The following is a 15,035-nucleotide window of genomic DNA, read 5'->3' as shown; positions in this document are numbered from 1 at the left end:
GGTCTGCAGCCTTAAAGTACGCATTTCAAGGCCGATTACGTCACAGCGGCGCGCCGAAGGCTGTCCCAATTCAAAGGCTGCTCGAAATGTGGCCCTGAAATGCGTCCCTCATTTCCCTGAATTTTAAGGCTGTGGCAGTGTAGACTTCGTGGCCCAACATATCCCAGAATGCATAGCGCGGCGGTGCGTGTGGATAATTTTGTCGAAAAAAAAAATGGCGGATGAGGGGCGCCCAAAGAGTAAACTTTAAGTAAGTACTGAATATTATGTCACTTATTTATGTGCAAATGTTTAATAACAAAGAACATGAAAACATTACTGTTGGCCACATGTCGGCAAAGTTATGTGACATTAGTGACGTTTGTACTAACTTGGTTTTAAAGCCTTTACTTTAAAATATACGCCGTTCAATAGCTGACCTTAATCTTACAGAGAATGATCAAAGCTCATGTAGAAAGAAAGAAACAAATGAACAAAAGATTTTCTCCTTCATTTCTGTCAAACAAAGCTGTATGACACGTTTCCAGCTGTTAGTATCATGGTTGCTAGGCAACCTGGGCAGCGCAACAGAGGCTAGACCGTCCCATTTCACAAGCCTCGCACTTCCAGCCTTAGCAGTCTTTGAGTACGCGGCCCTTGAGGATCGTTGAGGCTGCGTACTTTAAGGCTGCAGACCCTGAATTGGGATACAGCCAAAGAGTATGCTGCTGTGGTCTCATCACATCTTTCTTACTCCTCATCACCAGTGTTTTTCATATTCAAACTTCAAAACCTTCTGACACAAGTGACATCAACTGAAAATATTTCACAGTTTTCATAAAACCTCCCCTGGATACATGCTTAACTTTTCACATTTGCATTTGCACAACACCACACCTCTACACCGTGTTCTTTTGGCACACGTAAAATAGTAGAACATTTAACTGATATGACCTGAACTGTATTCAGATCACAAGCTAATGAGAAGCTTATCCAATAGTTATGTGCTATTATTGACATGCTGTTAGAATTAATTTTTTTTTCCTTAAGGCTCATATACCCCCCATTATTTTATATTACACAATTACCTCATAATTTGTATCACACATTTATGTGCTATCCTTTTACTGCACATAAATAAGCATTGTAGAATAGTTTTGGATTTAGACTGCTACACTCAGACACTAATAGATATAAACAGGGAGAAATCTTCTCTGAGGAACTTGACGGGGATGGTCTGGTGGTAGCACCAAAAGATACAAGACTTTGAGGCTGACCCCGCTAGAGAAAAACAGGGCTATAAATTCTCGTTTTGCAGAATACTCTCTTCCCCCCTTTTCTCAAACTACCACCATGACCAGGGGATAAGAGATAGTTGCCATGGTGATGTGAGAAGCAATATCTCTTACAGGGAGCTGTCTGAAAGGTGCAGGAGATGAAACGTGATCTGGACATGGGGTCTAAAGGCTTTCCTCCAACTGCTGATCATATTAACATTCTATTTTTACCACATGCAATTAAAATCCTTAATTGGAATGAACATATCTATAATCACTTTCTTGATCTTTTCGATGGAGTGTTTTATATAATTTGGTGCTAAAATCATAACAATAAGGTAGCTTCTAAAAGGTTTGTGTCAAAACAAGTCTAACAAATTCCACAAGATGTCTTTCAAAAGCAATGATTTGAGTATCTAGGGACCTGCTGTATATGCAGCCATTAAAGTAGCCACATCCATAGCTAATAATAATATAATAACAATATAGTATTTTTAAGTATAGTATATAGTATTATACAGTATATAGTATTTTAATAGGATCAACTTTACAAACTAGAACACAAAAGAACACAGGCTCCAAATTTGATCCTATTATTAAAAATACGATATTAATGTTACATTGTTATCTGCACTGAGTGGTGATATTTTAAGGGCTACATATACAGCAGGTCCTTACTCCAGGCATTGCTTTTGCTAGTTGCCACTACAATGACTGGAGTGAAAGATTTTATATTCAGATTTTAAGAGGTGCACTTCAGTCAGGTGAAAAAACACCTTATTTGTTTTATTTAACAAAAGTTTTGCTGGGTCAAAATGTGTGTCATGTACATGCAATAGCAATTAAAGTACCCACTGTATATACTAGAGTGACTGTAGGACAGAGAATAGAAGGTTCTGTATGTTTGTAGAGGATCAGATCCTAAACAAATCAAGAATCCCCACTCTCCTAAAGCTTAACATTTTGATCTATTGTGTCTGTGAAGGTTCTCAGTCATCCAGGTCATCGTAGTCAAAGGAGCTTGCAAAGAAAAGAAAATGTTGTGGTGAAAATGTGGTGTATGCTGTACAGTGCAGCGAGGAATGCCCAGACCTCTACATTGGAGAGACCAAACAGCCACTTCACAAGCGCATGGCACAACACAGAAGAGCCACCTCCACAGGACAAGACTCAGCAGTCCATCTGCATCTTAAGGATAAAGGACACTCTTTCGAGGATGCCAATGTTCACATTTTGGACAGAGAGGACAGATGGTTTGAAAGAGGAGTGAAAGAAGCCATCTATGTCCACTGTGAGCGACCATCTTTGAACAGAGGCGGTGGTTTACGACACCAACTGTCTGCCATCTATAATCCAGTTTTGAGATCCCTTCCCAGACGCCTTAACGCCCACTCACATCCTGGGCCATCTGATCTCAGGAATTCGCATGATAAGGTGGGGCCAGGTTTCACAATGAACTCACCCGAAACCTCTGGCTGATTGGGACCCACACCCAGTTTCCCACCTTGACTCAGGCGATTAGAGGATCATCAGGGGGTCCTTTTGTCCCTCTGTGGGGGGTTACTCCCACTAGGTTTATATCTGGGACTCTCCACCATTTGACCTTAGAACTGAAGAAGCTTCTCGGATGAGAGGTGAAACGTCTTCAAGTAACTTAAAGAAGTCCAGACGCTTTTCTTTGCAAGCTCCTTTGACTTTGATCTATTGTGTTTGTATTCTCTTACATGGCAGGATTTCACCACGTTGCATTCATTTCTGGACCCCCTGTTAAAAGAAAAGAAATGTTTTTGACTGTCTTCTTACTATTTTAGCTTCAGGTTCAGAAAAAGGGAATTGGATTTTGATAGGATAGGAAAATCCCACAACTTATTTTCTTAATAGTTATACAGCACCGAGTTTTGTAACATGTCGATATACTGTTAATTTAAGCACATAATTATCAGAGTAGCTTCTCATTAGCTTCTGATTTGAATACAGTTCAGGTCATATCAGTCAAATGTTCTAGTGTTTTACATGTGCCAGATAACTCTAAAAGAAAACGGTGTAGAGGTGTGGTGTTGTGCAAATGCAAATGTGAAAAGTTAAGCATGTATCCAGGGGTAGTTTTATGAAAACTGTTAAATGTTTGCAATTGATGTCACTTGAGTCAGTTGGGTTTGAAGTTTGAATATGAAAAACACTGGTGATGAGGAGTAAGATGTGATGAGGCCTCAGCAGCTTGCTTTTCATTCCTGCTGCAGGTCACAGGCCAGAATCCCCAGGCAGACCTAGCTGTCAAACCCATGGTAAGATTTCTGATGAGACCTGTAGACACAGACTCAAGAGATGGTAAGGTTTAAATGACTGTTAACATTTATAAGCATGTTTTTGTGCCCCTCAGAATCAGAGAAAATAATAATAATTGCAGAAAAGAAAGGACGTTTAAAAAAAATTAATTAACCCTCCTCTCGTGTTAGGGTCGGCACCGACCCATTTTAAATTTCAAATGCATAAAAAAATCACATACATTTGTTTATTGTATCAAGGCTTTTTGACTTTGTCAGGAACCTCTATTTCCACAAAATAAAACAAAAAAAAATATTTTCACTAAATTATAAAATGCCCTAGTTGAAATTATGACCTTTGTGTTATTAGGGTCGGTTTCGACCCAGGTATAATATTATGAGTATAAAGCAATAATTAAAGCCAAAACTGAAATCATAAGTGCACTGTCAGGTAAAACACTTACAGCAAGCGCCTCTCCTAATCATATGAGCTTTAGGGGATTCTTATTTTGCATGTTTTTTGCAGTATACCTGCACAAAAACAAAACAAAATAAACACGGGCATGTGAGGTGAATTCACTATTTGAGTGGCCATTTGACTTCCAGAGTGCACATTTACAATTTGCAGCATACAAAAAATGAGAAGAAGATTCACAGTGAGCTAAGTTCAGGATCATATTTTTGGTGAAAATGAAGGAGAGGACACAGAGCAGCATAGCGATTCAGATGGGCAGGTTTCTAAGGAGGAAGACAATGTGGACTATCATCCAGAAGACACATCTGATCAGAGGTGGAGGTCACTGGTGCTGAAGCTACTCCTGCTGAAAGATTCAAGTCCAAAAATGGTAAGATCTTTTGGAGCTCAGTACCTCATGATGTACATGGCAGGGCAGCTGCTGCAAATGTCATCAAAATGACCCCTGGAATCACAAGGTTTGCTCTGACCAAAGTCAGTGACATCAAGAGATGTTTTGAGATATTTATGCCATTGTCACTAGAAAGAATCATCATTACTATGATGAACCTTGAAGGAAAAAAAAGTCCATGGCGACATGATGAGGAATACCTGGATGCTTTCATTGTTCTTGCTGGAGTGTACAGATGCTGCAATGAGGCCACTGATCGTCTATGGGATGCATCGACAGGCAGAAACATTTTCTGGGCAACGATGTCACTTCACACATTTGATAAAGCCAGGGAAGCCAGGGAATGTAAGCCAGGGAAAAACGGCAGAAAAATCTGGGAAGCCTGTGATGCAAAAACCAACTATGCCTGGAATGTACAGATTTTCACAGTCAAAGCTGCGAGTGGCACCCCTGAGAAGAAACAATGAAAATGTGTGGTCCTCCATATGACCACTGGACTGCAGGATCACAATATCAGCTGTGATATTTTATTTTATTTTATTTTTTACCAGATATGACCTCGGACAAGAACTTCACAAAGGAAACTGAGGTGAAGCTGTATCATTGGGAAGTGATAAAAAGCCCACAATTACCCACGGCTATAACCAAAACAAAGGAGGAGTGGACTTTTTCTTTTTTTTCAGTTTATATTAAAGGTCTACTGCTGAAAAAAACAAACTTTTTTTGTCTTTTCTTGATGTAAATGTCTATGGGTCGAAATTGACCCGTAACACCATAGATGTCATTTTAGTTATTAATCTTAAAATGAAAAAAATCAATAAAACAGATTTATTTAAGAGATGTGTCCTATACCCCTCAGTAATACTCAGGTAACACAGAAACCTTTTATTTATTAATATGATTCTCTTGAGGTTAATTTTACAATTTTTTTTTAATTGAAATCGAGGGGTATAGTGACAAAAAAAGACCCAGAGGCCCATGCCAAAAGTGTTAAAACCAACATTTTCATGGATAAGGAAGCCTAACAAGGTAACCAAGAGATGAGAAACAAATTGGATGATAACTTATTGTTTTTAGTATATTTTATAGCTGATTTAATTCACGGGTCAAAACCGACCCGCTAACATAAGAGATGATAACAGAAAGCTAACACGAGAGGAAGGTTAAATGTGTTTGAAGTGCAGATTTTTCAGCTTTGAAGAAATTTAACAAAGTCCTGTATTGGTTGCAAACAGAAAAACATAATATTGATGTCATGCTATATTGAAAAAGTATTGAACACATGCAGAAAGGGAGGTCAAAAAAAGCATGGAAAGTCATGACACCAGCTTAAAGGTATTGAAGTATACTAAAGTACGTACAGTTCCAATGAGCACTGCTGGGGCTATAATCTGGAAGTAGAAAGAGCATCATTTCACCATAAACAGGCCACAACTAGGCACTCCCTGCAAGATTCCAATGACATCTTCATTTTTTTTTTTTATTTAAATCTACTCTGGTGGAGGAAAAAGTACAAAAAAGTATGTCTTTGCCCAACAAATAGACCTAAGTGTATTCAGTCAGAGGCCACAATTCCACTGAAATGTTTTCTTTAAATTTATTTCTATATTTAGACATGAGAGTTCACTAGGGTGTACAGCAGGTAAAATAAGTACTGAATTCATCGCCAGTTTTCTAAGGGAATATATTTCCAAAGGTGCCATTGACATGAAATTCTTGCCAAATGTAGGTAACGACCCATTTGTTTCCGCCACAAAAAACCCCCCAAAAAGTATCCATAACTCAAAATTTCGAGTTATCTTTCTTGCAATTTTGAGTTATTTGCTCGAAATTTTGACTTATTAACTCGAAATTTTGAGAAAAGTAACTCAAAATTTCAAGCTAGCGCTGCCAATCAGTAATCTACATGAATGATGTCATTTCCTTGTTACCCAGAAGCTGAAGCCCTCAGCTACAAATGCTACAGCTGAACTACCAGTATTACAGCCACTCATGAACAGTGTTGGTCAAGTTACTTGAAAAAAGTAATCAGTAACTAATTACTGATTACTCCCCCAAAAAAGTAATCCCGTTACTTTACTGATTACTTGTTTTCAAAAGTAATTAATTACTTAGTTACTTAGTTACTTAGTTACTTTTTAAAAACACGATTTACAACCTGAATAGGTGATAAAGCGATAGATCTTTCAGCCCAATTCTACTTTTTCTACATAATCCATCATACAAAATGTAATCAAATGGAAAAGTCTCCTTTTTTAACTTGTTTTATCAGTTTTAATCTTTTAACTTTATGCATCAAGCAAAAATTTAATTATATGCAACATTCTCTGACTTGAATAAATTAGTTTAACATTTAAACCTATTTTCTGCACATTCCAGCACATAAAATAAAATATTTTTTGTGTTTACACTCAGTCTTTCAAATAGATGCAAGTAAAACACAGCAGAAAATAAATAAAGTCAAAGACTCAGCAGTCCTGTTGCTCTATTTTCACCTGTAAAGCAGGAGTGGGGTAGGCGGAGGTTTACCCTGGTGCAGGTGTGCTGCGGTCAGTTGAAGAATCCGCGAGTTTCTCTGTGAGTTTCCCATTACGTCGTAGCGCACTCGGTGCTTGCTTGGAAGTTTAGGGGTTTTTTTCGCTGTAAAAAGTTTTCTTCCCACGCACAACGGATGCTAATGTTTTTGTCACTTTTTATGGAATCAAACTCAAAGTAAGGTCAGTACTTCCACGCTTTAAACGCTGCACGCTCATACTCTCTCCCACAATCGATATATGATCCATTGTTGATCTGCACACAGCTGTTGTCACAAACGTCGCACTCGCTTACGTTACTGTCGTGAGGCATTCTCGCAAAAAAATCACGGTTTTAGTAACGCAGTAACGCAGCGTTCCTACGGGAAAGTAACGGTAATCTAATTACCGATTTTGCAATAGTAATCCCTTACTTTACTCGTTACTTGAAAAAAGTAATCAGCTTACAGTAACGCGTTACAAGTAACGCGTTACAAGTAACACGTTACTGCCCATCTCTGCTCATGAATGCACAAATTGCTGAGTATTTTCAGCGTGGTTTCACAAATGATGAAATCCTTGTGTTATTATCTGAATCTACGGTGGCCCTGAGAGGCCAAACGGACTGGAACTTAAAAAAAACACCAGCAATAAGAAAAACGCTGCAAAAGCACACAAAACACAACGGAAATAGGAAAAACGACAACGGAAACAGCTTCAGTCTCCGTGAGTTTTGCATTTGGCCCTCATCTGCCTTCACACAGCTAGTTCATGACAGTACTGTATTTTTTGCACCATAAGGCGCACTGGATTATAAGGAGCATTAAGCAAAACAAAACAGGCAGATAAGTCAAACTTTACTCAACTCATTCTTCTTGGTTCCTCCACGTGATTCCTTGATTCCTTGATTCCTCCATTGATTCATTAATGTTGAATTCTCTGGCAGCTGCTTTATTCCCATGTTGTTGCAGTATATTAATGACTAACCTCATATTGTGGATGGATTATCTCAGTTGTTCTCCTGACTGAAGTTTGGTCTGTTTACAACATCCTGCCAAAAAAGTTAGCATTCATCCTCCAGCTTCACTAGCTGTGTCCCAAAACGTAGGCTGCATCCTTCGGAGGACCCGGCCTTCACGGTCTACATGGGCCGGGAAGGCCGGAAGTGTGAGGCTGTGAAATGGGACGGTCTAGCCTTCAGATTTGCGTCACCGTTGTGTCAGTGGAGTTTAATAAACTCAGCCTTCTGCTCCTTGCTATCTAAAATATAACAGGACACTGCCGTAAATTCTCCACCATCTCACACTTCTGTTTAATTAGTTTTCTGTTTGACGTTTATTGTGTGAAAATCCCGGAGGAACCCACCCAATGGATTAATAAAATTTTATTTAATCTAATAACTTTGATCTCAGCCAAACCGATTTACTCCGGAACAAATAAAACACTGAAAAAAGCCAAACAATTTCATTTTTAAGTTATCCGAGTGACTTATATATCATGTTTAACCTGAGTAGATATGGTGATTTTTATCATTAGAGAAAAAATTACCAATAATCATCCCACAGATGTAATATTATCTACAGCTACTCTTAGTACCATTGATGTTAAGTTAGACTCTTTTTCTCCAATTGATCTTTCTGAGTTAACTTCAATAATTACTTCCTCCAAACCATCAACCTGTCTTTTAGACCCCATTCCTACAAAACTGCTCAAAGAAGTCCTGCCATTAATTAATTCTTCGATCTTAAATATGATCAACCTATCTCTAATGATCGGCTATGTACCACAGGCCTTCAAGCTGGCTGTAGTTAAACCTTTACTCAAAAAGCCATCTCTAGACCCAGCAGTCTTAGCTAATTATAGGCCAATCTCCAACCTTCCTTTCATATCAAAAATCCTTGAAAGAGTAGTTGTCAAACAGCTAACAGATCATCTGCAGAGGAATGGTTTATTTGAAGAGTTTCAGTCAGGTTTCAGAGCTCAGCACAGCACAGAAACAGCTTTAGTGAAGGTTACAAATGATCTTCTTATGGCCTCTGACAGTGGACTCATCTCTGTGCTTGTCCTGCTAGACCTTAGTGCAGCGTTCGATACTGTTGACCATAATATCCTATTAGAGCGATTAGAACATGCTGTAGGTATTACAGGTACTGCGCTGCAGTGGTTTGTATCATATCTATCTAGTAGACTCCAATTTGTGCATGTAAATGGAGAGTCCTCTTCACACACTGAGGTTAATTATGGAGTTCCACAGGGTTCAGTGCTAGGACCAATTCTGTTTACATTATACATGCTTCCCTTAGGCAGTATCATTAGAAGACATAGCATACATTTTCACTGCTATGCTGATGACACCCAGCTCTATCTGTCCATGAAGCCAGATGACACACACCAATTAGTTAAACTGCAGGAATGTCTTAAAGACATAAAGACCTGGATGGCCGCTAACTTTCTGCTTCTTAATTCAGATAAAACTGAGGTTATTGTACTCGGCCCTGAAAATCTTAGAAATATGGTATCTAACCAGATTCTTACTCTGGATGGCATTACCTTGGCCTCCAGTAACGCGGTGAGGAACCTTGGAGTCATTTTTGACCAGGACATGTCCTTCAACGCACATATTAAACAAATATGTAAGACTGCTTTCTTCCATTTGCGCAACATCTCTAAAATTAGAAATATCCTGTCTCAGAGTGACGCTGAAAAACTAGTTCATGCATTTATTACTTCCAGGCTGGACTACTGTAATTCATTATTATCAGGATGTCCAAAAAACTCGCTGAAAAGCCTTCAACTAATCCAAAATGCTGCAGCAAGAGTCCTGACAGGGACTAGAAAGAGAGAGCATATTTCTCCTGTTTTGGCTTCCCTTCATTGGCTTCCTGTTAAATCCAGAATTGAATTCAAAATCCTGCTCCTCACATACAAGGTCTTAAATAATCAGGCCCCATCTTATCTTAATGACCTTGTAGTACCATATCACCCTATTAGAGCGCTTCGCTCTCGCTCTGCAGGCCTACTTGTTGTTCCTAGAGTATTTAAAAGTAGAATGGGAGGGAGAGCCTTCAGTTTTCAGGCCCCTCTTCTGTGGAACCAGCTTCCAGTTTGGATTCGGGAGACAGACACTATCTCTACTTTTAAGATTAGGCTTAAAACTTTCCTTTTTGCTAAAGCATATAGTTAGGGCTGGACCAGGTGACCCTGAATCCTCCCTTAGTTATGCTGCAATAGACGTAGGCTGCCGGGGGATTCCCATGATGCATTGAGTTTTTCCTTTCCAGTCACCTTTCTCACTCACTATGTATTAATAGACCTCTCTGCATTGAATCATATCTGTTATTAACCTCTGTCTCTCTTCCACAGCATGTCTTTATCCTGTCTTCCTTCTCTCACCCCAACCGGTCGCAGCAGATGGCCGCCCCTCCCTGAGCCTGGTTCTGCCGGAGGTTTCTTCCTGTTAAAAGGGAGTTTTTCCTTCCCACTGTTGCCAAAGTGCTTGCTCATAGGGGGTCATATGATTGTTGGGTTTTTCTCTGTATCTATGAAGCGCCTTGAGGCGACTTTTGTTGTGATTTGGCGCTATATAAATAAAATTGAATTGAATTGAATTGAATTGATATGGTGGGCCACGAAGGACACACCCGACCCATCCTTCAAATTTGGGGAAGGAAGCATTTGTCGGCCGCATTTGAAGGAATCGACGAATTGGAAAAGCCTTCGTCGCCTGACTGTGACGTAATCGGCCTTCAAATGCGGCCTCCGAAGGATGCAGCCGACGTTTTGGCTGTGTTTATGTTATGCTAACATAGCTGTGTCGCTAGCGATTACATAGCACATCATTATATACCAGCTAGTCCAACTTCAGTAACCCTACAAAAGTCACTGCTGTTTAGTTTTCTGTCTTCATTTATGTTAGAAGTGATAGCAGAGCTGTACGTTTTAAATTATTTCAGAAATCTCTCAGTCAGAATGGCACATCATGTTTAGGTGGAAACTAGCGAGCTAACTTCCTGCTAACTTCTAACTTCATTAAATTGATTGTTTTCAAGGATGCCTGGATGTTAAACTTAATTGTTATACCTGGTAAAGCAGAAATGTTCATCATTTTATCAAAGATGAAAGAATTTACACAGTTTTTAACTCTCAGTGATGCTGCAGTGTTTGACTTTGGCACAGCGTTTTGGACGCTGTGCGCTTCATCTGCCTATGATGGTTTTAAATCTTATTAGCACAATATGTGTGTGTGTGTAGATATATATATATATATATATATATATATACACACATATATACACATACATACACACACACACACACACACACACACATATATATATATATATATATATATATATATATATATACATACATACATACATATATGTATGTATATACATATATACATATATATATATATATATATATATATATACATACATATGGTACATATGGATGTGGAGGGTGAAGGTAATGGTGGTCCCCGTGGTAATCGGAGCACTAGGTGCGGTGACTCCCAAGCTAGGCGAGTGGCTCCAGCAGATCCCGGGAATAACATCGGAGATCTCTGTCCAGAAGAGCGCAGTCCTGGGAACAGCTAAGATACTGCGCAGGACCCTCAAGCTCCCAGGCCTCTGGTAGAGGACCCGAGCTTGAAGGATAAACCGCCCGCAGGGGCGTGCTGGGTGTTGTTGTGTATATATATATATATATATATATATGTGTATGTGTGTGTATATATGTGTATATATATGTGTATATATATATGTGTATATATGTATATATATATATGTGTGTATATATATATATATATATATATATATATATATATATATATATATATATATACATACATATCTACACACACACACACACACACACACACACACACACATATTGTGCTAATAAGATTTAAAACCATCATAGGCAGATGAATTATGTTCACATTGTTTACTTTGCAAATTAAAAGTGCTTTACATAACTGTCACCTTTTTTGCAGACAGATGTGACACATACATGGGTTGGACTAAGACTTGATATGATCAGTTCTGTTGTTCTAAATCATATATAACACGATACTGTCCTCTGCCTCATTGGATGAGCACTACCTCACTGAAGAAGGTAAGAGCTTACTATTATTCCTATGACTTCTCCAGTAGCTGACTATTTGGTATATCAATTGTGGCAAAGAAAAAAAAAAGAGATATTAGGAGGTATTTTTGTTTTGTTTTGTTTCTCAAATTTTCTCAAAACTTTTGTTTTCTTAGATCGTCAAAACAGTTCTTTCTTCCTACAAAAATGAGGAATTTTATCCTGGTTGCTTTGACCTTTCACCTTCTGGTGATCGCAGTAGTAGAGATTAACGGTGATGTAAGTAACTTCTTACTTTTTCTATTTCTGTTTTGTATAATCCAAATGATATGTCACATTGAAACCATATTTATGTGTGTAAGATTGGCAGTGTAACATGTAAAATGTTTTTTTTTAAAGACAGGCAGAACATTTCTGATGGAATAATTTTTTTTTTTGCAAGCTGCATGAGTAGAAAGTATTCACAGTTTTGCTTTTATGAACTTCACTGTGTTTAGATTTTATTTAAAAAAATTTCCTTCAGTGTCCCTTAAGGATGTTGTAAATCCACGATTTTAAAAATTAAGAGTAGCATCATCTGTTGAGGTGCGTTTGGCAGTAGGGACAATGGTGACATTTGACCTTGGATAAAAATGCAAATGTCTAAATACTTTTAGAAGTTACTGTTTACAGTTGAGAAGTCTTCATACTATGTTTGAGTAAGTATGAAGAAAGTACCAGATCTGGACACCTGCCATTTTATCAGCGATGTTCCACAAAAGCTTTGTGGTACATCCTGACCTCTAATCTTTCAGTTTACTTTACTGGAATAACAACAAATAAATGTAAACCTAACCCACGCTATTGTTGCAGTGCTGTTGTTATTGTATTTTAGCGGCTGTATAAAAAATGTATGATTATTAAGCAAATTAAAACATTCATTCAAATCTTTTATTATTTGTAGAGAAAATATTGCTGTTTTTGTTGTTATGCAGTCAGTACCTGGTGGTAAAACATTTTTTCTATTTTCAGTACACATTTGGAGACATAATTTCATTTCAAAGGAAATGTGCCAAAATCAACAAAGCTTACAAACACTTTGCTGTTTATGTGGGTACAAAGAATTTATTTGGCCAAGGAGAAGACAAGGACATATTTCATCGCATACGTATGTATTACTTAAGCTGAAACTATATGAGAAGTACAGTAATCAGTTAATCCCTGAAACACATGCATGTTAAGATAATGTAAAAATTCTTTCTGAATGCATGTCATCATAATTCTAAATAATTAAGTATACAAATGACCTAAACGTGAACCAGAATCATAGTAAGGGGGTCTTGTATCTGATGTACATTTTCCTTATTTGTGTAGAAGTACAGAAATAGCAGTTACATTTACGATACAAATGGTAATATGAAAAAAGCAAATTAAACTAATGAGAAATGGTAACAGGCTTGCTGTCAAATTATTATAACGTATTTCTAGCAGTTTCTTCTAATCATTACAGGTAAGCCTGAAGATGGTAAATACTGTGTTTTCGGTTCTCTCGCAAATCAGGGAGAACATAAAAAAGAAAATTATCTGGATAAAAAGTTGACACCATCAAGTCAAGCTGACATTATTAAACATATCGAAGTCATGAAAGCTGAGGAAAACTGTGGAAAATATAAACTCCTGAACAACAATTGTGAACATCTTGCAACTTGGGTGCGTTATGGAAAAGCATTTGTAAAGCAGGTATGTGACAATAATATTGTATTACTGTGTTTGCTCATTACATGGTTAAAAAATTTCAACCTGATGAACAGAAGGTAAATAATGAAGCGCCTTGAGGCAACTTATGTTGTGATTTGGCGCTATATAAATAAAATTGAATTGAATTGAATTGAATTGAAATAACCCTCCTTTTAACAGTGCTTTTCCTCCTTTTCTATTGTTCACAGCCTGGAACCAAGGCAGGGTTTTTTCTCAAATTGTCCTTTGGAAAGAAATTACCTAAAGCGGAGAAAGCAATGAAAAGCATATCAGATGAAGAAGTCATAAGAATATTAGAAGAACTTTACAAGGATTCAGAAGTTGAGGATCAGTGTTAAGAGTGTTTTAAGGCAGCGGTCCCCAACCCCCGGACCTTAAAGGCCGGTCCATGAAAATATTGTCGGGCATAAACCGGTCCGTGGCGCAAAAAAGGTTGGGGACCACTGTTTTAAGGACTCCCACACTTTTAACCTGTCTTGCTTTTCTATATTCATTCTTTTACATGACATGAAGTCTTCACTGGAAATAAAACACTGAGCAAGATTCTGTTTTTGATTGTGTCAAATTGAAGTGCGTCCATGCAGTTCTTATTTGTCTCATAAATGTGGACCCAACACATACTGTCTTATTATGTGGCCCTTTGCTTTTGCACCACCAATATTCTTTCCCCCAGTGCCATTTACATCAATATTTTAGACTTAAATGTTATTAACCATTTGGTGGTGAGATACAAGAGGGGTTTAAATGCATTTAAATAAATGCAGTGCTGAGGCTGCCATTTTCAGCATCTACATAAATATTTAAGACACCTGGTATAATTATTTTTTCTGCAGTACCATCTTAAATCAGGTTGTTGGTCACCGCACCAAAACACAGGACGATGATGTCCACTTGAAACCATATCTTACACAGATTAAACAATTCATCTATGAAGTAAGAAATTTAGTTCACACTCATTCTGTGTTTACGATACTGACATCTGGCATCTAAATCTGAAATCATTTAGATATTTAAAGGAAAGAAAACAAACACTTGAAACTCAGTAAAAGTTGATGATGCTTTTTGGTTTAAACCATGGGGAGATTATCTTAGTCATGGAACCTCAAGGTCAGTAGGGGTTGCCATCCTTCTGAAAAACTTCCGTAAGGCGGGTAAGTTTGGTCCCAACTCTTCATGAACAGAAGTTTATATTGATGGTTACAATGGAGAAATTCAAAAATTATTTGAATCAATACATAATCTTAAACTATAGCATTCATACTAATTTCATTATCTGTATTTCATATCCAAACATACGTTTGGGTCTCATAA

General features: G+C 37.8%; 1 protein-coding gene across 1 annotated transcript; it reads left to right on the top strand.

The window, feature by feature from the left end:
• The first annotated feature begins 7,394 nt into the window (after window positions 1–7,394).
• On the top strand, window positions 7,395–14,294 carry LOC120732753 (phospholipase A and acyltransferase 4-like). Its single transcript, XM_040030561.1, has 6 exons — window positions 7,395–7,403; window positions 12,164–12,266; window positions 12,999–13,134; window positions 13,477–13,706; window positions 13,913–14,080; window positions 14,169–14,294. The coding sequence occupies exons 2-5, from the start codon at window positions 12,195–12,197 to the stop codon at window positions 14,060–14,062; spliced, it is 588 nt and encodes a 195-aa protein (XP_039886495.1). The 5' UTR covers window positions 7,395–7,403; window positions 12,164–12,194; the 3' UTR covers window positions 14,063–14,080; window positions 14,169–14,294.
• Window positions 14,295–15,035: the final 741 nt, after the last annotated feature.

Source organism: Simochromis diagramma, unplaced genomic scaffold (genome assembly GCF_900408965.1).
Source record: "Simochromis diagramma unplaced genomic scaffold, fSimDia1.1 OVJJ01000361.1, whole genome shotgun sequence".
Lineage (NCBI taxonomy): Eukaryota > Metazoa > Chordata > Actinopteri > Cichliformes > Cichlidae > Simochromis > Simochromis diagramma.
Note: the sequence above shows the minus strand (reverse complement) of the source record. Positions and strands in the feature narration are given on the sequence as shown.

Excerpts from the sequence above, each read along its gene's own strand:
- LOC120732753 (XM_040030561.1), top strand. The coding sequence starts at position 12,195 with ATGAGGAATTTTATCCTGGTTGCTTTGACCTTTCACCTTCTGGTGATC. Across the intron at positions 13,135-13,476 it reads GGACATATTTCATCGCATAC|GTAAGCCTGAAGATGGTAAA; the intron begins GTATGTATTACT and ends TAATCATTACAG. Across the intron at positions 13,707-13,912 it reads GAAAAGCATTTGTAAAGCAG|CCTGGAACCAAGGCAGGGTT; the intron begins GTATGTGACAAT and ends TATTGTTCACAG.